This window comes from Coregonus clupeaformis, chromosome 8 (genome assembly GCF_020615455.1).
Source record: "Coregonus clupeaformis isolate EN_2021a chromosome 8, ASM2061545v1, whole genome shotgun sequence".
In the NCBI taxonomy this organism is placed as follows: Eukaryota; Metazoa; Chordata; class Actinopteri; order Salmoniformes; family Salmonidae; genus Coregonus; species Coregonus clupeaformis.
The window spans coordinates 59,229,286-59,257,094 of NC_059199.1; the positions used below are offsets into that span (position 1 = coordinate 59,229,286).

Here is a 27,809-nt window from a genome sequence, read left to right on the forward strand (position 1 = left end):
TTCCGTCAGTAAGAGCATTGAAGATGGGTCGTGGCTGGGTCTTCCAGCATGACAACGACCCGAAACACACAGCCAGGTCAACTAAGGAGTGGCTCCGTAAGAAGCATCTCAAGGTCCTGGAGTGGCCTAGCCAGTCTCCAGACCTGAACCCAATAGAACATCTTTGGAGGGAGCTGAAAGTCCGTATTGCCCAGCGACAGCCCTGAAACCTGAAGGATCTGGAGAAGGTCTGTATGGGGGAGTGGGCCAAAATCCCTGCTGAAGTGTGTGCAAACCTGGTCAAGACCTACAGGAAACGTATGATCTCTGTAATTGCAAACAAAGGTTTCTGTACCAAATATTAAGTTCTGCTTTTCTGATGTATCAAATACTTATGTCATGCAATTAAATGCAAATTAATTACTTAAAAATCATACAATGTGATTTTATGGATTTTTGTTTTAGATTCCGTCTCTCACAGTTGAAGTGTACCTATGATAAAAATGACAGACCTCTACATGCTTTGTAAGTAGGAAAACCTGCAAAATCGGCAGTGTATCAAATACTTGTTCTCCCCACTGTATATGGGGGATACAACCATCCCAGCTCTGCAGATTTTGCTGTGAGGAGACAGAATCATTAGATAATTTGTTTTGGCTTGTTTTTGGTTGCAGGTTCAGGAATGGCTGAAGAATTGCAACATTTACCTGGAGCTAACTCTGTGAATAGCACTGCTGAGTAATTTAAAAAGGCATAGTCAATCGATCAATAATATAATAATAGCAAAAATGTTTATTTAATTTACAATCGGTAGAAACTATGAGAATAGAAAGGTTCCGAACTTTTGTGAAACATCATAGCACAGTTGAAAAATATATGGCAAATAGAAATCAAAACTGGATGGTGTTCAGAGATAGATGGGAGGGGTTAAGTGGAGCTGAAGGGTGGGACAAAAAATAATAATATAACTCATGTAAAATATACTGTGTCTGTAAAATGTATATAGGTTCAGAACATTTGTGAAACAGCACAGTTGGGTGGTCTTCAGAGATAGATGGGAGGGTTTGAGGGTTGCTGAAGGATGGGACTAAAAACAAGCAAAAGATAACTATTGTCAAATATACTGTGTCCGTAAAATGTATATAGTATGTATAAGCTGGAAGTAGAAGCCTAAGTGTTGTTGTCCATTAGTTTACTCCAATTAGGGGAGGGATGGTAGGGTTAGGGGAAAATAATAAAGGAAAATATATTTAAAAAACTATATATTTTACATACACTGAGGGAAAAAAGTATTTGATCCCCTGCTGATTTTGTATTTTTACCCACTGACAAAGAAATGATCAGTCTATAATTTTAATGGTAGGTTTATTTGAACAGTGAGAGACAGAATAACAACAACAAAATCCAGAATTTCTGGCTCCCAGGTGTCTTTTATACAGGTAACGAGCTGAGATTAGGAGCACACTCTTAAAGGGAGTGCTCCTAGTCTCAGTTTGTTACCTGTATAAAAGACACCGGTCCACAGAAGCAATCAATCAATCAGATTCCAAACTCTCCACCATGGCCAAGACCAAAGAGCTCTCCAGGATGTCAGGGACAATATTGTAGACCTACATAAGGCTGGAATGGGCTACAAGACCATCGCCAAGCAGCTTGGTGAGAAGGTGACAACAGTTGGTGCGATTATTCACAAATGGAAGAAACACAGAAGAACTGTCAATCTCCCTCGGCCTGGGGCTCCATGCAAGATCTCACCTTGTGGAGTTGCAATGATCATGAGAACGGTGAGGAATCAGCCCAGAACTACACGGGAGGATCTTGTCAATGATCTCAAGGCAGCTGGGACCATAGTCACCAAGAAAACAATTGGTAACACACTACGCCGTGAAGGACTGAAATCCTGCAGCACCCGCAAGTTCCCCTGCTCAAGAAAGCACATATAAAAGGCCCGTCTGAAGTTTGCCAATGAACATCTGAATGATTCAGAGGAGAACTGGGTGAAAGTGTTGTGGTCAGATGAAACCAAAATCGAGCTCTTTGGCATCAACTCAACTCGCCGTGTTTGGAGGAGGAGGAATGCTGCCTATGACCCCAAGAACACCATCCCCACCGTCAAACATGGAGGTGGAAACATTATGCTTTGGGGGTGTATTTCTGCTAAGGGGACAGGACAACTTCACCGCATCAAAGGGACGATGGACGGCGTCATGTACCGTCAAATCTTGGGTGAGAACCTCCTTCCCTCAGCCAGGGCATTGAAAATGGGTCGTGGATGGATATTCCAGCATGACAATGACCCAAAACACACGGCCAAGGCAACAAAGGAGTGGCTCAAGAAGAAGCACATTAAGGTCCTGGAGTGGCCTAGCCAGTCTCCAGACCTTAATCCCATAGAAAATCTGTGGAGGGAGCTGATGGTTCGAGTTGCCAAACGTCAGCCTCGAAACATGAATGACTTGGAGAAGATCTGCAAAGAGGAGTGGAACAAAATCCCTCCAGAGATGTGTGAAAACCTGGTGGCCAACTACAAGAAACGTCTGACCTCTGTGATTGCCAACAAGGGTTTTGCCACCAAGTACTAAGTCATGTTTTGCAGAGGGGTCAAATACTTATTTCCCTCATTAAAATGCAAATCAATTCATAACATTTTTGACATGCGTTCTTCTGGATTTTTTTGTTGTTATTCTGTCTCTCACTGTTCAAATAAACCTACCAATAAAATTATAGACTGATCATGTCTTTGTCAGTGGGCAAACGTACAAAATCAGCAGGGGATCAAATACTTTTTTCCCCCTCACTTTATATATATATATATATATATATATATATATATATATATATTTACGAAGAAATATATGGGGGATTGGATGCAGACAATTACATTGTTGGAAGCCACAATCTATCTGCAATATTAAAGCTGATCTACCCCCTAAAATAGAAAAAAAATATATATATATAAATATAAGTTGGATCAGAAAAAGATTAACAAATATGCACATGCTTTACAAGGTACAACGGTCATCATATTTACACTATTGTCTATTTGGAAGGAAAAGTCACGATAAAAAGTCTCACAAAAGGAACTTGTGTTTAAGACAATGTTTTTATTTTAAGCATAATGATAGAAGTAATATATAAAAAAAAACAATAAAAAAAAACAGGTAGACAATTACATTTTGTTTTGTTTTAAAACTGTGGTTGCATTTAACATATCTTTTTTTCTTAACCAGAATATTGTCATCATAATGGTTTATAGTCCAAGATTTTGGAATAAATACAAAGAGTTGCATCATAACGTGAACATCAGTCATAAACGCATTTTTACAGCACATCTACAACTATGATCATCTTATCCAGTGAACACCATCTACAACTATGATCATCTTATCCAGTGAACACCATCTACAACAGGGATCATCAACTAGATTTGAGCAGCGGGCCGATTTTTTGCTTGAGCGGATGGTCAAGGGGCCAGAACATAATTACAAATAATTTGAAGCTTAAATCTGTGTTTTTGGAAACTGCTTATAGAGGTTTGTTCTTTCAACAGTGTTTATAAATGTGTTTATTACGACCAGAGTTTGATATTATCATGTACACAGTTGGATAAAACAATGGTTTTTCTATCAGAACCTGATCTCACCTGAACAATTATAAGGACTATGGCCTGGTTTCCTGGACACAGATTAAGACTAGTCCTGGACTAAGAAGCAAGCTCAATGGAAAAATCTCCAGCGAAGATTATTTTGAGTCCATGACTAGGCTTAATCTGTGTCCAGGAAACCTCTCCTATAACTTGAATGGAGTGTGGCACTCTAAACTGTTTACATACCAGAAAGGTGCCGGAAATGGACAGGTTACCAAAATCATTTCCCCCCCCTAAAAACCCAGAGATTCATTTACATAAACAGTTGTATTTTTTTTCTCATATTGGTGTCTGTCCCCATTTCTTATATAATAGTTCATCAACAATGATATGTATAACAATAATTATGTGTTTGGAAATACAATGAATGTTAGTGTAGTAAATATCACAAGTAAAATGAAATGAAACAGAATATCTTTATATTAATCCACTCTCCCGCCCCATTTTACTCCAATACTCCTCTTCATTTGAATATAAATACTACTGCGCGTTGTCTCAGGGTAAATGAGAGAGGAGGTTAGCTGGAGGCCTTGAGCTCAGGTGGGGAATGTCAGGTAACAGGTAAGGTTACATCCCAGACCCATCCCTTTGCCCTGATGCCACTCCACTGACCCCTGACCCCTGACCCTGCCAACAGTGAGCTAGTCGGGGGGGATGAAATAAATAAAGATGTGAAAGATAGGAGGGTTGGGTCTCTCTTTTCATTTGGTGGCTTGCCAGATGATGATGCCCACTATGGTCAACACTATGGACAAGACCACAGCCAGGATACACATCTTCTTACGGGACTTTTGCTGAGGGGAGAAACAGAGCAGAGGGTTGGTGACAGTTGACGTGCAGAAACAGCATGGAGCCAATTCATTTAAATGTTACCTGTTACTGGGGATGAAACGCTCTATTTGACAGTTCAACGCTATGCGAGCCATTGTTTTCAAGCAGCAAACGCACAGCATGCTAGGTCGTGCTCAGTGGTGTAGTGGAGGGGATAAGCTGTATAGCCACTTATTTTTCAGTGGGCATTGCGTGTACTCACTTGTCAATCCCCACTGATGCGTATCAAAGTAGTGTAGTGCAGGGTGCACGCCGTATCAATCATGCACAACGTAGCCTACACAAATGCAAATCGGTAAAATGTTTGGCAATATATTGGTGTGAAAAGCGCGAGTGTGAAACCATAGAATAAGCTTATATTATTCAGCACCAGGTAATGTGGCTTGGGCCCGGCGCTGGTTGAACCGGCGAAAGTCGGACCAAAAGACTTCAGCACCGGACCGCTTCAGAGCTTCAGCACCGGACCGCTTCAGCACCGGACCGCTTCAGCACTGGACCGCTTCAGCACCGGACCGCTTCAGCACCGGACCGCTACGCACTCCGCTCTGTTCTGTTCTCAGACTCCTGACATTCACAAGGAGAACTGTGCATGTATCCCCATGTCACAAGAGTTCTACAGTTTAGACTCTTTGTTTTTCTTCACTATAGAAGAGCTTAGGGGACAGGCTATGGCGTTTAGACCAGGGTCCTGAGCTGAACAGATAGCCACCATTCCCCATCGTAGACTAAATAGCCTACAGAAATAATCTGGCAAAGACCACAGCCTAGAACAGAAAAGTTACACAAGAATAGTAATATCAGGGTAGAAATATGTGGAAACCATGGTGTATGGTAGTGAATGTACCCTAGACCTGGTTTTGTTTCCCATAAATCTCCTCTAGCACGATACAGAGATGACTGACTGCTCCCTTCAAGCGCTTCGTTGTAGGATACTGATCTCAGCAGCGACTAGCATCCGAGCCTTTAGCTGCTGTGACGTGTAGGAACTCCTCGAGTATCCCGTTCTCATGTAACGCACCACCACAGAAAGCTGTTCCTTTTCTTACCTCAGGTCCCTTAGCCTGACATAACAGCCATAAGGGATAGGCCTGTTATTTAATTCCGGATATCACGGTGGATGTATTTCTCATTGCCGTGATTGTAGGTCACTCAGAGTACGTCACTGTCTCTCATAATATTTCACACAGGTTGCCATTCCTACACCGGGCGGGCCATTTGGGAAATGAGAGTTTACCCACTTCTCGAGGCACCACTACACACCACTGGTAGACTACCAGTGCCAGTGCTAGGCATCAACAGCCAATCAAAGCACTATAACGATCCTCGATTGGTCAGCTGCACCATTATATAATCGTGCCATGATATCGCCGGGATATTTGCATAATGTTCTGCTTATTGTTCTGTTCACACTCAGTTCGGCGCGAGACGCTTTCCTTCTATTGAAAATGAATAGGCTCTCTCATTTTTAAAATCGGCAGCCATCGCTAGCTAGCAGTGGACACAGTGACTTACTCTGCAACAGTGATACTTCCTCTTACCTGATAGTACGCGGCCCTCTGGAGCTGTTCCGTCCCTCGGTCTACGTGGACCTCAGCACTCTCCACGTTGGCCTCTATGCTGTCTGTGGTGGAAACACAGAGGATTAGACACACAGGCTCAGCTTGTCACCGCCTCATGGTGCCTCAGCTTTGCTTCTTTAACACATATGTACATTGCCTTCAGAACGCATTCACACCCCTCTACTTTTTCCACATTTTGTTGTGTTACAGCTTGAATTTAAAATGGTTTAAATAGATATTTTGTGTCTATGACCTACACACAATGGCCCCATAATGTCAAAGTGGAATTATGTTTTTAGAAATTTGTACAAATTAATTAAAAACGAAAAGCTGAAATGTCTTGAGTCAACAAGTGTTCAACCCCTTTGTTATGGCAAGCCTAAATCAATTCAGGATTATTTTTTTTTAAGTGCTTAACAAGTCACATAAGTTGCATGGACTCACTCTGTGTACAATAATAGTGCTTAACATGCATTTTGAATGACTACCTCATCTCTGTACCACACACATACAGATAATTGTAAGGTCCCTCAGTCGAGCAGTGAATTCCAAACACAGATTCAACCTCAAAGACCAGGGAGGTTTTCCAATGCCTTGCAAAGAAGGGACCCTATTGGTAGATGGGTAAAAAAAAAGCAGACATTGAATATCCCTTTGAGCATGGAGTAGTTATCAATTACACTTTGGATGGTGTATCAATACACCCCAGTCACTACAAATATATAGACGTCCTTCCTAACTCAGTTGCCGGAGAGGATGGACACCGCTCAGCGATTTCACCATGTGACTTTTAAAAAATGACAAGAATTCAATGGCTGTGATAGGAGAAAACTGAGGATGGATCAACAACATTGTAGTTACCCCACAATCCTAACCTAATTGACAGAGTGAAAAGAAGGAAGCCTGTACAGAATACAAATATTTCAAAACACGCATCCTGTTTGCAACAAGGCACTAAAGTAATATTGCAACAAATGTGTCAAAGCAATTAACTTTTTGTCCTGAATACAAAGTGTTATGTTTGGGGAAAATCCAATACAACACATTACTGAGTACCACTCTCCATATTTTCAAGCATACTGGTGGCTGCATCATGTTATGGGTATGCTTGTAATTGTTAAGGACTGGGGAGTTTTTCAGGATAAACAGAGTGGAGCTAAGCACAGGCAAAATCGTAGAGGAAAACCTGGTTCAGTCTGCTTTCCACCAGACACTGGAATATGAATTAAACTTTCAGCAGTAGAGCTTGAAGAACTTAAAAAAGAATAATGGGCAAATGTTTTACCCAGAAAGACTCACAGCTGTAATCGCTGCCAAAGGTGCTTCTACAAAGTATTGACTCAGGGGTGTGAATACTTATGTAAATGAGATATTTCTGTATTTCATTTTCAATACATTTGCTACAATTTCATTTTTGCCATTATGGGGTATTGTGTGTAGATGGGTGAGAAAATAAATCAATTTAATCCATTTTGAATTCAGCAACAACAAAATGTGGAATTAGTCAAGGGGTATGAATACGTTCTGAAGACACTGTATATTCAAACATGACAATCAGCAGAGTGGCTAGAATAATACAGATGTTTTGGGGTCAGCAGTCTAACTTTAAGCATGTGCATAGAGGGAAACCAAATCTTATTTTTAGAGAGTTCAAATCATGTTTCAGAGCGGTGGTTTTTATGAAGGAAGTCACTGATTGGGCACTGGACTCCAGTACAACAACAGTGATTGGACTCACCAATCATCTCTCCCTGATCATGGATCATCACAGCTAGGTCCTTGAAGATCTGGTTCACATCCAAGATGTCAGACTGAAATAACACAACATAACTCAATAAAAAGGTCACGCTAAAACAACACAACTCAATAAAAAGGTAATGCTAAAATAACACAACATAACCAATAAAAAGGATATGCTGAAATAACACAACATAACTCAATAAAAGGTCATGCTGAAATAACACAACATAACTCAATAAAACGGTAATGCTAAAATAATGCACAACTCAATGAGAAAGGTAATGCATTCCTGTTTATGCCATGTGATGAGCCTAGGCATTGGTCTGCTCCCCAGGCACTGGCTGGCTGCACCCCTATTCCCCAGTGCATTAGTTTTGACCAGCGCCCCATTTAACAATGTAGGGAATAGGGTGCCATTTGATACCACCGTATCAGATTGGAGAGGGGGGGGGAGACAGAGAGAGACAGCGGGAGACTCACCTCCAGCTGTCTGATGTTGGTCTCTCTCTCCTTGATAAGCTCCAAGTCCTCTTCTGTTATGGCCTCCTCCGTCGTCTGTGTGGTTGTCTGACCCCAATCTTCTTGGCTACAGAAAAGAAAGAGTGAGAGAGAAAACACTTGTACGGAGATAAGGAGATACAAACAATATTTCAGAAACCAGGAACCATCCAGGAACCATATCCTGGAGTAGAAAAATATCAAAACAACCTCCTTTGAGAGAGAAGCTTGAACCTACTTATCAAAAGACACGAGCTGTTCCTCAGAGGTACCATCTTCAGCCTGACAGAGAGGAACCAGACATCACTTGAAGTTTGATCATAGAAAACCTGCCAATGGTATGACATAACTCAGCATTCCATCCATTTTTTCTATCTGCATTTTTCAAAGTCTTACAGAGAGACGGGAACCAGCTCTGGCTCTGGCCACAGACTCCTTCTCCTTCTCTGCCGCCTGGCGCTGTATGGCCTGGAAGTTGTTGAGGGCAGCGGAGAAATCACTCATCAGCCGTTCCTTCTGGATCTTCTGTTGTCTCTGTGGGTTGAGAGAAGAAGAAATGGTTTAATTCAAACACATTGTCACTGTGACAGAGTGGTGTAGGGTGGAGTTCCCCCTAGATACTGATCTTGGGTCAGTTTTGCATTTCCCCCACTAATGGGTAAGGTTAGGATAGGGGAGGAGAGGACGCTGATGCTAGATCTGTACCTATGGGAAACTTCAACCCGGAGCCATTCAAAACACACAAAGGTTACCCAAAGTCATTGTTGGGAAGTCCGTCCCACACACAAAGTCATTGGAACAGATACTGACCTGCTCCGAAGGTGCTGAAGATAGTGAGACGGCGCCCAGGTCTTTCAGGTGCTTGTTGGTCTCCTTGGCCAGCTGGTTGGTAAAGTGCTGTATCTGCTGCCTGAATGAACCGATGTCCAGAGTCAGTCAAGGAGATGGTCAACTCTCAGAGAGTAACATAGAACACACACACACACACACACACACACACACACGTTCTGTTCTGTATCCAGTGCATTCATATGTTTGTCAGTGTATGTGCTGTATGTATTGTGATGTCACGAGAGGCTGTGTCCTGGAGGGACGTTACATCCCCCTGAGGTGGCTGCAAACCCAGACAGCTATGGCTCCATCTGCTGGTATGGTCGGGAACTCCACCCCTCTATGGCCAATCTTCCCACGCAGCTGAAACAAATGAGGAGCTGATGAGCTGAAGGTTTGGGAAGGGAAGAGACACAGTCTCCAACCTGGGCTCTCTGGAGGACAAGAGTGCTGCACGTCCACTTCCATGAGGAATATAAGGATTTGGAGATACTTACCTTTGGGAAATACTCACCTTTGGATATATGCACCTGTGGAAATACGTGAGAGACATTTGGAAGGACTTTTTTGCTGGGTTGGCCACTAGCTGCAACGTGGACTACAGTAAGGCTGGGGAAAAGTTATCTGAGCGAGTGAGAATTATGATTTTGGATGTGGAAGAGACATCCCTGAACTGTTAACCCTTAAAGAGCCACAAGAGAACAGAATTTTGTTATATTTTCGTTAATTTCCCAAGACCTATAATAAAATCCTTGTTTTGTTTGAACCTTGTCTCCTTGCACTACTTGAGCAATCCCGCTGAAAGCTGTGTAGCCTCTCGTGACGTCACAGTATATTAATACATTTGTCACTGTATATATATGTACATTAATATGTTTGTCAGTGTATGTATGTACAAGCAAAAACATTTTGAGAAGACTTACAGACGGTCCTGCAGTTCGCTGGTGTCTTGCCTCGTCCCCAGCTGATTCACCATGCTCTTTATCTGAGCAGCTGGGGAAGGAGAAAATATACATCCTCTAAACTGTAGACTGTATATAGATACATCTAGCATAGATCATTACAAAGTATTGACCGAATGACCTTCATCACATCAACTCTTCTCTTTCTGCAGCAATACTTACTGTTCTGTGTGATCTTCTGGATGTTGGAGCTGCATGTCTGGATGAGGGTGTTGGAGTCCCGTGGCTGGGTGCGATACCCGTCTGCTTTACTGTAAGACATTGCTGCCAGTGTGGCGTGCTCTTAGGCCTCAGAGTGAAGACTGTTGGGGGGCTGCGTGGCATGTGTATCGGGAAAACTCTGGGAGAGGTCAAGTTGTTTTAGGTTTTGTTATCAAGACATCATTGAGTACAGAGATACACATAGGGTGCAATTTGGGACACAGCCTAAAAGTCCTTCCCAGCTGTTAATAATGGAGAATAGGCCATGATGTACATTCGGAAAGTATTCAAAACATACAGACCCCTTCCCTTTTCCCACATTTTGTTACTTTACGGCCTTATTCTAAAATGGATTAAGTTATTATTTTCCCTCATCAACCTACACACAATACCCATCATGACAAAGCAAAAACAGTTGGTTTTGTTATGTTTGCAAATTTAAATAAAATAAAAAAACAGAAATACCTTATTTACATAAGTATTCAGACCCTTTGCTATGAGACTCGAAATTGAGCTCAGGTGCATCCTGTTTCCATTGATCATCCTTGATATGTTTCTACAACTTGATTGGAGTCCTCCTGTGGTAAATTCAATTGATTGGATATGATTTGGAAAGGCACACACCTGTCTATATAAGGTCCCACAGTTGACAGTGCATGTCAGAGCAAAAACCAAGCCATGAGGTCGAAGGAATTGTCCGTAGAGCAATCCAAGAACCCGGTGGTCACTCTGACAGAGCTCCAGAGTTCCTCTGTGGAGATGGGAGAATCTTCCAGAAGGACAACCATCTCTGCAGCACTCCACCAATCAGGCCTTTATGGAAGCCACTCCTCAGTAAAAAGCACATGACAGCCCACTTGGAGTTTGCCAAAAGGCACTTAAAGGACGCTCAGACCATGAGAAACAAGATTCTCTGGTCTGATGAAACCAAGATTGAACTCTTTGGCCTGAATGACAAGCGTCACGTCTAGAGGAAACCTGGCACCATCCCTACGGTCAAGCAAGGTGGTGGCAGCATCATGCTGTGGGGATGTTTTTCAGCGGCAGGGACTGGGAGACTAGTCAGGATCGAGGGAAAGATGAACGGAGCAATGTACAGAGAGATCCTTGATGAAAACCGCTCAGGACCTCATACTAGGGCGAAGGCTCACCTTCCAACAGGACAACGACCCTAAGCACACAGCCAAGACAACGCAGGAGTGGCTTCGGGACAAGTCTTTGAATGTCCTTGAGTGGCCCAGCCAGAGCCTGGACTTGAACCTGATATAACATCTCTGGAGAGACCTGAAAAGAGCTGTGCTGACAGAGCTTGAGAGGATCTTCAGAGAAGAATGGGAGGAACTCCAAATACAGGTATGCCAAGCTTGTAGCGTCACACCCAAGAAAACTCGAGGGTGTAATCTCTGCGAAAGGTGCTTCAACAAAGTATTGAGTAAAGGGTCTGAATACTTATGTAAATGTGATATTTCTAAAAAACAGTTTTTGTTTTGTCATTATGGGGTATTGTGTGTAGATTGATGAGGGGAAAAAAACAATTTAAACAATTTTAGAATAAGGCTGTAACGTAACAAAATGTGGAAAAAGTCAAGAGGTCTGAATACTGTATGCACTGTATATACAAATATATGTGGACACCCCTTCAAAATGTAGGGATTCGGCTATCTCAGCCACACCCATTGCTGACAGGTATGCAATCAGCCATGCAATCTCCATAGACAAACATTGGCAGTAGAATGGCCCGTACTGAAGATTTTCAACTAAACTGTCTCTGGAAGCAACGTCAGCACACGTCGGGAGCTTCATGAAATGAGATTCCATGGCCGAGCAGCAGCACACAAGCCTAAGATCACCATGCGCAATGTCAAGCATCTGCTGGAGTGGTGTAAAGCTCGCGGCCATTGGACTGTGGGCGTCGCCCCAGTGATGTACTGGGCCGTACGCACTACCCTCTGTAGTGCCTTGCGGTCGGAGACCGAGCAGTTGCCATACCAGGCGGTGATGCAACCAGTCAGGATGCTCTCGATGGTGCAGGTGTAGAACTTTTTGAGAATCTGAGGACCCATGCCAAACCTTTTCAGTCTCCTGAGGGGGAATAGGCTTTGTCGTGCCCTCTTCACGACTGTCTTGGTGTGTTTGGACCATGATCGTTTTTTGGTGATGTGGACACCAAGGAACTTGAAGCTCTCAACCTGCTCCACTATAGCCCTGTCGATGAGAATGGGGGTGTGCTCGGTCCTCCTTTTCCTGTAGTCCACAATCATCTCCTTTGTCTTGATCACGTTGCGGGAGAGGTTGTTATCCTGGCACCACACGGCCAGGTCTCTGACCTCCTCCCTATAGGCTGTCTCATTGTTGTCGTGATCAGGCCTACCACTGTTGTGTCGTCGGCAAACTTAATGATGGTGTTGGAGTCGTGCTTGGCCATGCAGTCATGGGTGAACGGGGAGTACAGGAGGGGACTGAGCACGCACCCCTGAGGGGCCCCCGTGTTGAGGATCAGCGTGGCAGATGTGTTGTTACCTACCCTTACCACCTGGGGGCGGCCCATCAGGAAGTCCAGGATCCAGTTCCAGAGGGAGGTGTTCAGTCCCAGAGTCCTTAGCTTAGTGATGAGCTTAGAGGGCACTATGGTGTTGAACGCTGAGCTGTAGTCAATGAATAGCATTCTCACGTAGGCGTTCCTTTTGTTCAGGTGGGAAAGGGCAGTGTGGAGTGCAATAGAGATTGCATCATCTGTGGATCTGTTGGGGCGGTATGCAAATTGTAGTGGGTCTAGGGTTTCTGGGATAATGGTGTTGATGTGAGCCATGACCAGCCTTTCAAAGCACTTCATGGCTACAGACGTGAGTGCTACGGGTCGGTAATCATTTAGGCAGGTTACCTTAGTGTTCTTGGGCACAGGGACTATGGTGGTCTGCTTGAAACATGTTGGTATTACAGACTCAGTCAGGGACTGGTTGAAAATGTCAGTGAAACCACTTGCCAGTTGGTCAGCGCATGCTCTGAGTACACGTCCTGGTAATCCGTCTGGCCCTGCAGCGTTGTGAATGTTGACCTGTTTAAAGATCTTACTCACATCGGCTAAAGAGAGCGTGATCACACAGTCATCCGGAACAGCTGATGCTCTCATGCATGCTTCAGTGTTGCTTGCCTCGAAGCGAGCATAGAAGTTATTTAGCTTGTCTGGTATGCTCGTGTCACTGGGCAGCTCGCGGCTGTGCTTCCCTTTGTAGTCTGTAATAGTTTGCAAGCCCTGCCACATCCGACGAGCATCGGATCCTGTGTAGTACAATTTCATCTTAGTCCTGTATTGATGCTTTGCCTGTTTGATGGTTCGTTGGAGGGCATAGCGGGATTTCTTATAAGAGTCCAGGTTAGAGTCCCGCTCCTTGAAAGCGGCAGCTCTACCCTTTAGCTCAGTGCGGATGTTGCCTGTAATCCATGGCTTCTGGTTGGGGTATGTACGTACGGTCACTGTGGGGACGACGTCATCGATGCACTTATTGATGAACCCAGTGACTGATGTGGTATACTCCTCAATGCCATCGGAAGAATCCCGGAACATATTCCAGTCTGTGCTAGCAAAACAGTCCTGTAGCTTAGCATCTGCGTCATCTAACCACTTCTGTATTGAGCGAGTCACTGGTACTTCCGGCTTTAGTTTTTGCTTGTAAGCAGGAATCAGGATGATAGAATTATGGTCAGATTTGCCAAATGGAGGGCGAGGGAGAGCTTTGTACGAATCTCTGTGTGTGGAGTAAAGGTGGTCTAGAGTTTTTTTGTTGTTGTTATAAATTAGGTAAAACGGATTTACAAATACATTTGATTTTAGTGTGAAGCATGATGACATTACAACAGTATCTGTTAAAAGTAATGACTCCACACACTTATTTTGCAATCCATCCCGACCAGCTCAGAAATACCCTTAGTAGCAAACACTATCTAGCCATTTAGGACAATCATTGGGGAAATCGACTTTCTGTTCCTCACACCATTAGACAGGGGAGTTCCAGGGAACAAGCACCAAGTGAGACAGTGCCAGGCCAGTGTATTGAGTGACACACTATTTTGAAATAGCAGTTTCTCACTCCCAAAACATCATCAGACTGCCACATACCTACTCAATCTCTGGCTAGGTAGTTAGGCGATTAAGTTGACCACAAGCAAGCTTTAGACCTTGTTGCTGCCAGGTATTTCTTCAGAATTTAACTAGCTATGTATGTTTTGGTGGCTAGCTAGTTGGCTTGCTAGATGTTTTACAGCTGAAGTTAGCTAACTAACCAAACTTCCTTAAGCTTATGTAGCTAACTAGCCAACAAACTGACTGGCTTTCCACAAAACTAGACACCTGTTGTTTATTAATACAAAGTTAGTTAATGAGATGTTTCCAAATTGTATAATTTAATTGAGGAGTTGTATTGCCGACACAGGCCTGCTCTGATGACGCTGAAAATAGCCAGCTAGCAACGTTAGCTAGCTTGATTGCTAAAGTTAGCGTTGTTAGCACAGAGCCATCAGATGCGGAAATCGGCTCCCAGCAAATTGTAGAAACTTGTCAACAAAATGTGACTTTTTATTTCACAGCGAGTTATACATTAACGTAGGTTTAAACTGAAAATAACCCAATCTTACTTGTTTAGTGGGCTGTTGCACATACAACATCCGCTATGTTTCACTTTGTTCCTCCGTCAAGAAGCTAGCCTCCCAAAACTGCCAAATGACGTCATTACGTACAGACAAAACCGTTGGTTAGCGCAAGGCGTACGGTAATGAACTCGATATTCAATCAAATCTGTTTATAAAATGAGTTTTTAAAAAACAACTTTATTTTGTTAAAAACATTATGTACATACATAAAGTAAAATAAGATGAAGAGGCCTTTCACAACTGTTCCCAACTTTCACTCGGGAGCAGAAGAGGATTAGCTACAAAATCGTATTCAGAAACTAAACACACAAATTAGAGTAGGCCTCGTCATGCAAAATAATATCTCAAATCCTGTACACCCTGGGATTCATTCAATGGGCAGCCCATCCCTCCCGTTCAGTCACTGGGAAACCTTGTGACTCATGGTTTTCTGCTAATTGAAACAGCCATGCTGCGCCCTCTCACTTTGTGCAACAGAGACCCGGTGCACGTTCAGCAGTACACAACGTTTCGGAACGTTTAGATAGAAAAATACCTTGTACCTTGCTGAACTCTCGGCAGTCTATGGAAACAACTCGTGTCATTTTGGTCGGGAAATTTTGTAAGACATCTCTACCTGGCAACATGATACATATACAGTACCAGGCAAAAGTTTGGACACACCTACTCATTACAGGGTTTTTCCTTTATTTTTACTATTTTCTACATTGTAGAAAAATAGTGAAGACATCAAAACTATGAAATAACACAAATGGAATCATGTAACCATAAACGTGTTAAACAAATCAAAATATATTTTATATTTGAGATTCTTCAAAGTAGCCACCCTTTGCCTTGACAGCTTTGCACACTTGGCATTCTCTCAACCAGCTTCTTGAGGTAGTCACCTGGAATGCATTTCAATTAACAGGTGTGCCTTCTTAAAAGTTAATTTGTGGAATTTCTTTCCTTCTTAATGCGTTTGAGCCAATCAGTTGTTGTGACTAGGTAGGGTTGGTTGGTATACAGAAAATAGCCCTATTTGGTAAGAGACCAAGTCCATATTATGGCAAGAACAGCTCAAATAAGCAAAGAGAAATGACAGTCATCATTACTTTAAGACATGAAGATCAGTCAATACGGAACATTTCAAGTTTCAAGGTTTGAAAATGTATTCAAGTGCAGTCGCAAAAACCATCAAGTGCTATGAAACTGGCTCTCATGACGACCGACACAGGAAAGGAAGACCCAGAGTTAAATTCATTAGTTACCAGCCTCAAATTGCCAAGAAACACACGCAATGGACATGAGACCGGTGGAAATCTGTCCTATGGTCTGATGAGTCCAAATGTGAGAATTTTGGTTCCAACCTCTGTCTTTGTGAGATGCAGAGTAGGTGAACGGATGATCTCCGCATGTGGTTCCCACCATTTAGCATGGAGGAGGTGTGATGGTGCTTTGCTGGTGACACCGATTTATTTAGAATTCAAGGCACACTTAACCAGCATGGCTACCACAACATTCTGCAGCAATACGCCATCCCATCTGGTTTGCGCTTAGTGGGACTATCATTATATTTTCAACAGGACAATGACCCAACACACCTCCAGGCTGTGTAAGGGCTATTTTACCAAGGATAGTGATGGAGTGATACATCAGATGACCTGGCCTCCACAATCAACTGACCTCAACCCAATTGAGATGGTTTGGGATGAGTTGGACCGCAGAATGAAGGAAAAGCAGCCAACAAGTGCTCAGCATATGTGGGAACTCCTTCAAGACTGTTGGAAAAGCATTCCAGGTGAAGCTGGTTGAGAGAATGCCAAGAGTGTGCAAAGCTGTCATCAAGGCAAAGGGTGGCTACTTTGAAGACTCTAAAATAGAACATATTTTGATTGGGTTACTACATGATTCCATGTGTGTTATTTTCATAGTGTTGATGTCTTCACTATTATTCTACAATGTAGAAAACGTTTAAAATAAAGAAAAACCCTTGAATGAGTAGGTACGTCCAAACTTGACTGATACTGTACGTTTATTCCACCTTCACAAACACATATGGAAACAGAAGGCAGAGTAACACCACAGATAACACAACCACCTACTCCTCAATTGAGAAAAAATATTGTATCCCAAATTGCACTCTATTCCCTATATAGCGCAATACTTTTGACCTGAGTTCTTTGGGCCCTAGCTAAAAGCAGTGCACTAAATAGAGAATAGGATGCCATTTGGGACACGAGCTAAACTGCAAAGATGATGCAAAGCATAGCAAATGAAAACAGGAAGCTATTCTTAGGTACAGCATGTGCCAGGTGTCCACTGACTTTTATAAGAGGAGGCACAAAATAAAACTTGTCAATTAACACAAAAATAATGTCTGTAAGTAAATGGCAGTTATGGCCAAGGACTGGGGATGTGTCTTTAGCCTTTCAATGATCAAACATCTACAGAATATAATAGGAAAGTCCAAAGAACATGGCAAAATAGGATATTGCCATTCCATTGCATGCCTCAACAGTAGACAGGTTCTGGAAGGCTACTCGTGGTTCCAAAGGCCTGTTCAGAGGATTCCAAGGGTTGCCAGTGGCACTGGATAAGGGCATCATACAGTTCCTCACTGTGTTCCATAAACTTCCTGTTGGCTTCCACCACATCCAGCTCTGGGTTAGGATCTACAATGGAGGAAAAGGCTGGCAGTGATTATTTGTTGACTGCTGTCGTCAAAAGGTGGGATCTGAACCCCAGTCTTCTGTTAACCATTAGACCAAGAGGGGATACCCCCTTGGGTCGAGGAGCATGAGTCCGACTCCGCTAAATGACATATACTGGTAAATCCTCTGAACATGCAGGATATCAATCTAACTTAATTATGAAACACCTCAATTCCATCAAGTCAATGTCATCAAGAGCCTTTTAGATAAATTGGCCACACTAGTCCGGGGAAAAACAAGTAGGAAAAACCACCACCTACCTTCCAGACCATCATCTTCAACAACTTCATTTTCCTGAAAATGTTAAATGAGTTGGTTAATAAAATGATTGTGTATATTGAAAAGTTATAACTACATTAAGGAAAACACAAGGCATTAAGGTGTTAATATTGCATGTCTAAGTAGTAGTGCCGTTGAGCTACGTCACATATCCCCAGTAAAGGTGCCGTTGAGCTACGTCACATATCCCCAGTAAAGGTGCCGTTGAGCTACGTCACATATCCCCAGTAAAAGGGAAGCAGGGCAGCAATCTTACCTGTACAGGATTCTGAGTGTAATCATACTGGTTATAGTTGTAGCCGCCATAGTTGCCTCCATTCTGGTCGTAGCCCCATGAGCCCCATCCACCACCATACGGCTGCTGATTGTATTGATTCTGGTTGTGTCTGTAGCCTCCTCCATGTGACCCCCACCCCCTGTTGTCTGATTGATTATGACGCGTTCTGTGAGTGAGAGAGAGATAATTATTGGTAACCGAGGCATCGGACAGTGATTATTAAACCCATCTCTTTAGGAGTTGAAAAACGTATTTATTTTGGGGAAAGATACTCTGCTCAGGTCTTGCAAAAATCTGACCAACAAGGGGAATAGTCAAACAATATAGCTACAGTTTTATAGGCTATAAAAAGGTAGTTTGGAAAACGATTGGGTTATGCTACAACCCTGGTTTTTCGAATGGTATATACACACACACGCCATGTCTGGAGACGTCGTATAACATAGTAACACAGTGAGAACTGAAGTACAACTCACTTGTTAGCAGCTAGGCTCAGTCGTAGTGGTTTGCTCCCGAGCCCCACCGCTCCCTGACACTCCTCCAGCGCCAGCTTCTGAAGCCTCTGGTCTGGGAACTGGACGAACCCACAACCCCTGGAAACAAGAGAAACGTTCAGACAAGTAAATAACTAGAACGCTAGAGACCCGGGTTCGGTCCCGGGCTGTATCACAACCGGACGTGATTGGGAGTCCCATAAACCGGGGCACAATTGGCCCAGCATCGTCCGGGTTAGGGGAGGGTTTGGCCGGGTAGGCCGTCATTGTAAATATGAATTTGTTCTTAACCGACTTGCCTAGTTAAATAAAAATTAAATAAGACTGCTAAAAATTGTTAACCAAATTACGTTTTGAATACTTTTTTGGTAGTGGAAGAAGTTAAACATAAAATTGTTAGTGTAGAAGTTTTGACTATTATAAATAGTCGTGTAATAGTAACAGTAGATGTAATAATAATAATAATAATAATAATAATAATAATAATAATAATAATAATAAGCCATTTAGCAGACGCTTTTATCCAAAGCGACTTACAGTCATGTGTGCATACATTTTTGTGTATGGGTGGTCCCAGGGATCGAACCCACTACCCTGGCGTTACAAGCGCCGTGCTCTACCAGCTGAGCTACAGAGGACCATTGGAAATAGCCTTGTCAAATTGTACTCACATCCTATATTAAATCAACCTGGATGTATGGAAACCAGCTATAGTGATTATATAATATCCTCCTGGACTCACTTGGAGTTTCCCGTGCCGTCCAGCACCACCTTCCCCCCGCGACAGGATGGATAGCGGTTGTAGAAGAACTCGTACAGCATCCCGTCATCCACTTCAGGTGTGAGATCTCCAACGAACAGAGAGTAGAGTGGACTGCAGCGGAGAGAGAAAGGAGTTGTGTTCATTTCCAACGTTTCTCATGACATATAGTTTGACTTACAATCAAGCTTGTTGATATACCTGCTTTCTCCTTGCTTCCCAAAGGTGGCCCGGTTTAACTTGAATCTTCTAGCCTGGGAAGTACAAAAAGGCTTCCTTAAAAAACGCTCATTTACAATATGATGACACAATACATTAATTTATACAAGCGCTAATGAGGCAAATTGCATAAATATCTTGTTTGTCTCAGGCTACCAAAAAGCATTATGTATAAACTGCTACAATCTAGGTCTGCATCCCATTGGGCTCTGGTCAAAAGTAGTGAATTATTTAGGGGGATGTCGAGGGTGCCCTTTGGGACACATCCTAGAATCCATAACATCTAAGTAGTCTTGTTAAAATGGTATATTTACTGGTGTGGCTCCTGGTAGTGCTTTTCCATTGACTTTACGAAGACACCTCTCAGCTGTGGCTTCATCGGTCAGCTCCACGAAGCAGTAACCTGCTGCACCCCTACTGATGAGCAACACAGAGAAGGGATATCAGTACAATGTTGCAATCAAAAGGATTGCTTTTAACTGTGTATAGTGTGTAGCTATAATACAATGGTGTTAGCCTGGGTACCAGTCTGTTTGTGCCCTCATGCCACTCCTTGTCAGGTCAAAGGGCACAAAGCTCATCACTAAGCTCACGACTCTGAACGTCTCCCTCTGCAACTGGATCCTGGACTTCCTGACGGGCCGCCCCCAGGTGGTGAGGGTAGGCAACAACACGGGGCCCCACAGGGGTGCCTGCTTAGTCCCCCCCCCCCCCGTACTCTCTGATTACCCACAACTGCGTGGCCGCTCACAACTCCAACACCATGATTAAGTTTGCTGACAACACGACGGTGGAAGGACTGAACACTGACAACAATGAGACAACCTATAGGGAGGAAGTCAGTGACCTGGCAAGGTAGTGCCAGGACAACATCCCCTCCCTCCAGGTGCTGATCGTGGACTAAAAGGAAACCGAGGGCCGAGCACACCCCCATCCACATTGACAGGGTTGTAGTGGAGCGGGTCGAGAGCTTCTAGTTCCTCAGTGTTCACATCACTAAGAAATGAACATGGTCCACACACACCCAACAGTTGTGATGAAGGCACAACAAAGCCTCTTCCCCCTCAGGAGGCTGAAAATATCTGGCATTTTGACCAGAGCTCTGATCCTCAAAAAGTTATACAGCTGCACCTTTGAGAGCATCTTGACTGGCTACGTCACCGCTTGGGTACGGCAACTGCTTGACAACTGACTGCAAGGCGCTATAGCTGGTAGTGCGTACGGCCCAGTACATCCACTCGGGCCGAGCTCCCTGCCATCCAGGACCTCTATACCAGGCGGTGTCAGAGGAAGGCCCTAAAAATGGTCAAAGACTCCAGCCACCCAAGTCATTACTGTTCCCTCTGCTACCACACGGCAAGCGGTACCGATGCACCAAGTCTGGAACCAACAGGAACCTGACCAGCTTCTAACCCCAAGCCATTTAGGCCTCCTGAGTGGCACAGTGGTCTAAGGCACTGCATCGCAGTGCTAGAGGCGTCAATAGAGACCCGGGTTCGATCCCGGGCTGTATCACAACCGGCCCTGATTGGGAGTCCCATAGACCGGGGCACAATTGGCCCAGCATCGTTAGGGGAGGTTTTGGCCGGGTAGGCCGTCATTGTAAATATGATTTTGTTCTTAACCAACTTGCCTAGTTAAATAAAAAGAAATAAAAGACTGCTACATAGTTAACCAAATAGCTACCCAAATAAACTGCATGGACCCCCTTTTGCACTAACTCTTTTGACTCATCACATACACTGCTGCTATTGGTTATTATCCATGCTGTTGGCTAGTCAGTTTACCTCCATGTACATAGTGCCTTCAGAAAGCATTCACACCCCTTGATCTTTTCCGCATTTTGTTGCGTTACAGCCTGAATTTAAAATGGATAAAATTTAGTTTGTCACTGGCCTAAACGCAATACCCCATAATGTCAAAGTGGAAGGATGTTTTACACTTTATTTGACTAATTTATTAAATAAGTATTCAACCCATTTGTTACGGCAAGCATAAGTAAGTTCAGGTGTAACATTTAGCTTAAATAAGTAACATAAGTTGCATGGAGTCAGTGTGCAAAACATGATTTCTTTAACGACTACCTCATCTCTGTACCCCACACATACAATCTGTAAGGTCCCTCAGTCGAGCAGTGAATTTCAAAACACAGATTCAACCACAAAGATCAGGTGAGGTTTCCCAATGCCTCGCAAAGAAGGGCATGTATTGGTAGATGGGTAAACAAACATTGAACATCCCTTTGAGCATGGTGAAGTTATTAATTACACTTTGGATGGCATATCATAGGGTTGGGCGGTATCCAGATCCCGTCCTCTCATCCCGGGATTTACGGTATTACCGGCTTAGTACACAAGGGGACACAAAAAAATAAAACGCTAAAAAAGCCCATTGGCCATCTATTACCAGAAAGCTAACAAAATTAGTACAAGTAATAGCGATTTTCCATGGAGGCTGCTAGCTAAATATGCTAATGAAGTGAAAATGAAATGGAAAAACAATTGCTAAGACAGGCAATCCAGCTCATAAAAAGTCATACAAACAGTGCCTTCGGAAAGTATTCAGACCCCTTCACTTTTTCCACATTTTGTTACGTTCAAGCCTAATTCTAAAATGGATTATTATTTTTTTTATCCTCAATCTAAACCCCCTAATGACAAAGCGAAAAGTGTTTAGAATTTTTTGCAAATGTATATTAAAAATAAAATACCTTATTTACATAAGTATTCAGACCCTTTGCTACGAGACACGAAATTGAGCTCAGGTGCATCCTGCTTCCTTTGATCATCCTTGAGATGTTTCTACAACTTGATTGGAGTCCACCAGTGGTAAATTCAATTGATTGGACATGATTTGGAAAAGGCACACACCTGTCTATACAAGGTCACACAGTTGACAGTGCATGTCAGAGCAAAAACCAAGCCATGAGGTGGAAGGAATAGTCCGTAGAGCAATCGGGGGAGAAGGGCCTTGGTCAGGGAGGTGACCAAGAACCCGATGGTCACTGACAGAGCTCCAGTTCCTCTGTGGAGATGGGAGAACCTTCCAGAAGGACAACCATCTCTGCAGCACTCCACCAATCAGGCTTTTATGGTAGAGCGGCCAGATGGAAGCCACTCCTCAGTAAAAGGCACGACAGCCCACTTGGGAGTTTGCCAAAAGGCACCTAAAGGACTCTCAGACCATGAGAAACAAGATTCTCTGGTCTGATGAAACCAAGATTGAATTATTTTGCCTGAATGCTAAGCGTCACATCTGGAGGAAACCAGGCACCGCTCATCACCTGGCCAATACCATCCCTACGGTGAAGCATGGTGGTGGCAGCATCATGCTGCGGGGATGTTTTTCAGCGGCAGGGACTGGGAGACTAGTCAGAATCAAGGGAAAGATGAACGGAGCAATGTACAGAGAGATCCTTGATGAAAACCTGCTCCAGAGATATCAGGACCTCAGACTGGGGCGAAGGTTCACCTTCCAACAGGACAACAACCCTAAGCACATAGCCAAGACAACGCAGGAGTGGCTTCGGGACAAGTCTCTGAATGTCCTTGAGTGGCCCAGTCTCTGGAGAGACCTGAAAATAGCTGTTCAGCGACGCTCCCCATCCAACCTGACAGAGCTTGTGAGGAACTGCAGAGAAGAATGGGAGAAACTCCCCAAATACAGGTGTGCCAAGCTTGTAGCATCATACCCAAGAAAACTCAAGGGTGTAATTGCTGCCAAAGGTGCTTCAACAAAATACAGAGTAAAGGGTCTGAATACTTATGTAAATGTGATTTTAAAAGTTCATTTTTAATACATTTGCTAAAAATAAATAAAAAAAACTGCTTTTGCTTTGTCATTTTGGGGTATTGTGTGTAGATTGTTTCCCCCCCACCCCTCATCAATTTAATCATTTTTAGAATAAGACTAACGTAACAAAATGTAGAAAAAGTGAAAGGGTCTGAAAAATGTCCTAATGCACTGTATATAGGTAGGAGCTACAGATTGTCATTTTTGGTGAGTTGACTTTTACAAGCGAATGTGATCGAGAGACATTGTTCAAATGAACAGAACTACTGGCCCTGGAGCAGCCGGTGTTCTAGTGAGAAAGGAGAGGGCAAATAATACCAGGAAATGAAAAGATAGTGGCAGCTGTACAGATAACTCATCAAAAAGGGCTTTGACTTCTCGAACACGGCAGAAAGCAAACACAATATGATGCCCCGTCCACCTTTATTAATTCAGCCACTTACTTAGATAACTAGCAAGTTAAAACTTAGGGGGTCACGTTAAGGCAGAATTCTTCGTTTTTCACACAAGAAAAAAAAAGACAAAAACGCATAAGAAATATCTTGCGTTTTGTAAACGCAGTTCTAAAATGCTTCTTATTGTACTTTCTGCTCGGAATCAGACTAATTTTCTGCTTCAGTTGCATTTCTCCCCTGATGACAATTCACGAACGGGCCTTCTATCAACATATAGCGCTACTTTTCTCGGTGTAGCCTGCCTACAAGATTAACTTTAAGAAAAACATTACATGTAGCTGGATACATTCATTCTATGATAAACAGAAATATAAAACGGCCGTGCATAGCTTTTTCATTGTAAGCTCATTTAGCCTACTTGTGTGACTGCCAGCCAAATAGCGTTGCACTTCTATTGTCATCTGATGAAAATGAAGCTATTTTCTGCCGAATGTGTTGCACTTATGTATTTTCTGTAAAGGAAAACGAGTTGCACTTCCCTGAACACTCCATTGAAGCAACAAAAAAAAAAAACACTTGACTTTCAATATAAACCGCGACCCGTCAATACACACAGCTGGACTCACCCTCTCCCGCTTTCACCAGTTTACAAACAAACACGTGACTGGCTCAACTGTTCTGGGGAACTATGGTAAGCTTCATAATGGAAAATAAGAACGCAATCTGCTTTATCTCCTAACGCATTGCACTGCAGGTATTTACTTAAAAAAGTTGCTACAAATATTAAAATGTATAGAAAAACTTCAAATAAATAGTTTAAACGGTTAATTGCTCCTGTAAGTCGCTCTGGATAAGAGCGTCTGCTAAATGACTAAAATGTTAAATGTATTGAAAAACCATCCTGTGGCCATTTCCAAATACTCTGGTATACGGTATGTATGGTATACCGCCCAAGCCTAGTGTATCAATACTCCCACTTACTACAAAGATACAGGCGTCCTTCCTAACTCAGTTGCCGGAGAGGAAGGAAAGGATTTCACCACGAGGCCAATGGTGACTTTAAAACAGTTACAGGAGAAACCTGAGGATGGATCAACAACATCGTAGTTACTCCACAATACCAATCTAATTGACAGAGTGAAAAGGAAGCCTGTACAGAATAAAAAAAATATTCCAAAACATACACCCTGTTTGCAACAAAAGCAATAATGCAAAGAATGTGGCAAAGGAATTAACTTTTAGTCCTGAATACAAAGTGTTATTGTATTTGCCCCAACCATACAACACATTACGGAGTACCACATATTTTCAAGCATAGTGGTGGTGGCATCATGTTAAGGGTATGCTTGTAATCGTTAAGGACTGGGGAGTTTTTTGGGGGGGATAAAAAAAAGAAACTGAATGGAGCTAAGCATAAGCAAAATCCTAGAGGAAAACCTGGTTCAGTCAACTTTCCACCAGACACTGGGAGATGAATTCACCTTTTACCAGGACAATAACCTACAACACAAGGCCAAATATACACTGGAGCTGCTTACCAAGAAGACAGTGAATGTTCCTGAGTGGCTGAGTTACAGTTTTGACTTAAATCTACTTGAAAATATATGGCAAGACCTGAAAATGATTGTTTAGCAATGCTCAATAAACAATTTGACAAAGCTTGAATAATTTTTTGAAGAATAATGGGCAAATGTTGCACAATCCAGGTGTGGAAAGCTCTTAGCGACTTACCCAAAAAGACTCAAAGCTGTAATCGCTGCTAAAGGTGATTTCAACATGTATTGACTCAGGGGGTTGAATACTTATCTAAATCGTTATAAATTAGTATTTTATTTTTCATTTATACTTGAACTCTGAAGCATTTATTTGGGCTGCAATTTCTGAGGCTTGTAACTCTAATGAACTTATCCTCTGCAGTTTGTGTTTTATAACTGTTTTTATAATAGGGCTCCCTTTAAAAAGATACCCTAGCTCACAGGCCTCTAAATACATTTTAAACAGAATAGTTGAAGAAGCACGTGCAGTAGCTGATAGGGAAAACGGATCTGGCAACAAGAATAGGCTATAGTCTTGACCATTTGGGACCCCTTGGCTATTCCGCACAAGACAGGTTATAGCCAAGACTTAATAAAACATTTGTTTTGTCTCATTTATTGATCTGGATATAGCCTCTTCGTGACGCGGTTGTGCAAAGAGTGGAATTCACTAATACAACAGTCAAAATGCCTAATATAAGGCCTACAGTCCGTGCTCCCAAATACTAGAAAAGGTGTGATTCACTTGATTACATGATCACCACAGTAGCCCCACACGGCTATATAAATAAATTATGCAAATATATGGCCATTAAATAACACACAACAACATGGCGTATTTAGATAGCGGAATAAGCCGAAAGCATATTTACTTTCTATTTTGCAGCTCAGGCGGTTATTCTAAACAAGGCGCTGATCTTTATCATTCTCACAAGTAATTTTCTGAAGGCCCAAGCCTCTACTACGTCATCTACTGGTATAACGTCGTTGTCGAATGCAGTTCTAAAACAAGCTCTAGACTTGGAAATGAAACCGGAAGCTGCAAAGCTACTCTAACGTCTGGCCTAGAGTTGCTTGATTGACTAGCTAACTTCGACTAGCTACGTTCGGTTCGTGTCCTTTGCAGATGCCACATTACTGACAAAAGTTTGTATGCATAAAAAAAAAAAAAAAAGAGATCTGTAACCAAGTAAAGGGAGACGTAAAGTAATAATTGTACCGTGTAAATGTTCATTCATAGTCGTAACATCGGGTTTGTAAGTTTCCAGATCTAATTTACCGTGGCTGCCGCCACTGACAGCATCTTCTGACTGGGGGAGTTTTGTTAAGAGTTTCCCGACGCTTGCTCCAAACAATAACACGCATGCTTGTGGTAATTTTTTGGAAACATAAGGAACATATCAGCAAGAAATACATTTAACAAAAATAAGGTTAAATTACTACACACTTTTATAGGGTTAGTGCTCCCCCAAGGCTCTCTCTCCATGTTACATTGCGGAAGACATAAGCAGCTACCTGTGTTAATTAGCTAACTAGCGTCCTCTGAACACCGGTGTGTAAGCATAACTGGGGAGGAAGTGTAGTTGTCAACTGGAGGCAGACACAGCTTGTGGATCTGTGCAAAACTGCTACAGTAAGTGTATATTTCTTATTCGAAATATTCGTTATTGCTGATATGAAAGATATGGTGAATATATGTTTCGAAAACCGGTTTGAAAGCTATGATTTTTGACTTTTCTAAATTACATGGAGCCAAATGTGGGCGAATGTAACCGCTGAAACCCCTACATGCGGAGAAGAGGTTGGAGAGCTAGTGTAGCTATAGCCATACACTCAGGTCAAACGTCCTAGATAAAATACTCACCCGGTTACCTTGTTGCGTATAATCCGTACACTCACCACCAACTCCCCCATAGTGCCGAAGGCTCGGGTTATGAAGTTTTCGTCCATGTAGGGCTCCAACTACCAAACAAACACAGACAGACTTCATTATCATAACATGGTAAGGTTAGCTAACGCTAACTTAGCTAAGAGTTAGCTACCACATGTCCCTTGCAAATATTATAAAGGCTGTGTTTAGCTAGTAATTAGGTGTCAAATGTTCCATCTGCAACAAGTTAACGTAGCACTAATAAACCAAGTCGGTTAACTAGCTAGCCACCTAACGTTATGTAACTACTAGCTAGCTAGTATGCTAGCAAACATAACTTTCAAGTTGAAGCTAGCTAAACCTGGCTAGCTACTTAGATTCAACTAGCTACCTACAACCTGAAGTGTTAAAAATGTCGACTGAAATGGTTCGAGATACTCACGTTTCCCATCCATAGGGTGCTCATGTTTTAGACCTGAAGTTAAAGCTTTTATTATTTTTTACATTTAGTTGTTAATCCGCGAAATAACACGCATGCAGCCGTTTGCAAGTGTCGGAAGAGGCAACAGGGAAGTTTATGCGCACGCGCATTGAAAACAAG

General features: G+C 42.8%; 2 protein-coding genes across 3 annotated transcripts; both read right to left on the minus strand.

The window, feature by feature from the left end:
• Positions 1-3,213: 3,213 nt before the first annotated feature.
• Positions 3,214-14,953, minus strand: LOC121572244 (syntaxin-12). The gene is made up of 10 exons (XM_041884201.2): positions 14,880-14,953; positions 10,209-10,386; positions 10,008-10,077; positions 9,064-9,163; positions 8,650-8,787; positions 8,492-8,535; positions 8,236-8,341; positions 7,754-7,826; positions 5,995-6,077; positions 3,214-4,419 (listed from the first exon to the last, which is right to left on the minus strand). Exons 2-10 carry the CDS (start codon positions 10,306-10,308, stop codon positions 4,327-4,329), a joined length of 807 nt encoding a protein of 268 aa, XP_041740135.2. The 5' UTR covers positions 10,309-10,386; positions 14,880-14,953; the 3' UTR covers positions 3,214-4,326.
• Positions 14,954-16,890: 1,937 nt separating this feature from the next.
• Positions 16,891-27,790, minus strand: LOC121572243 (tRNA selenocysteine 1-associated protein 1). Of its 2 annotated transcripts, none has more exons than XM_041884200.2 (9): positions 27,651-27,790; positions 27,203-27,300; positions 19,931-20,030; positions 19,599-19,651; positions 19,380-19,511; positions 18,620-18,736; positions 18,123-18,309; positions 17,848-17,881; positions 16,891-17,548 (listed from the first exon to the last, which is right to left on the minus strand). In XM_041884200.2, the coding sequence occupies exons 1-9, from the start codon at positions 27,672-27,674 to the stop codon at positions 17,388-17,390; spliced, it is 906 nt and encodes a 301-aa protein (XP_041740134.1). In that variant the 5' UTR covers positions 27,675-27,790; the 3' UTR covers positions 16,891-17,387. The 2 variants fall into 2 exon arrangements, with proteins under 2 accessions (XP_041740134.1, XP_041740132.1); XM_041884198.2 differs by having other exon boundaries at positions 19,931-20,033.
• Positions 27,791-27,809: the final 19 nt, after the last annotated feature.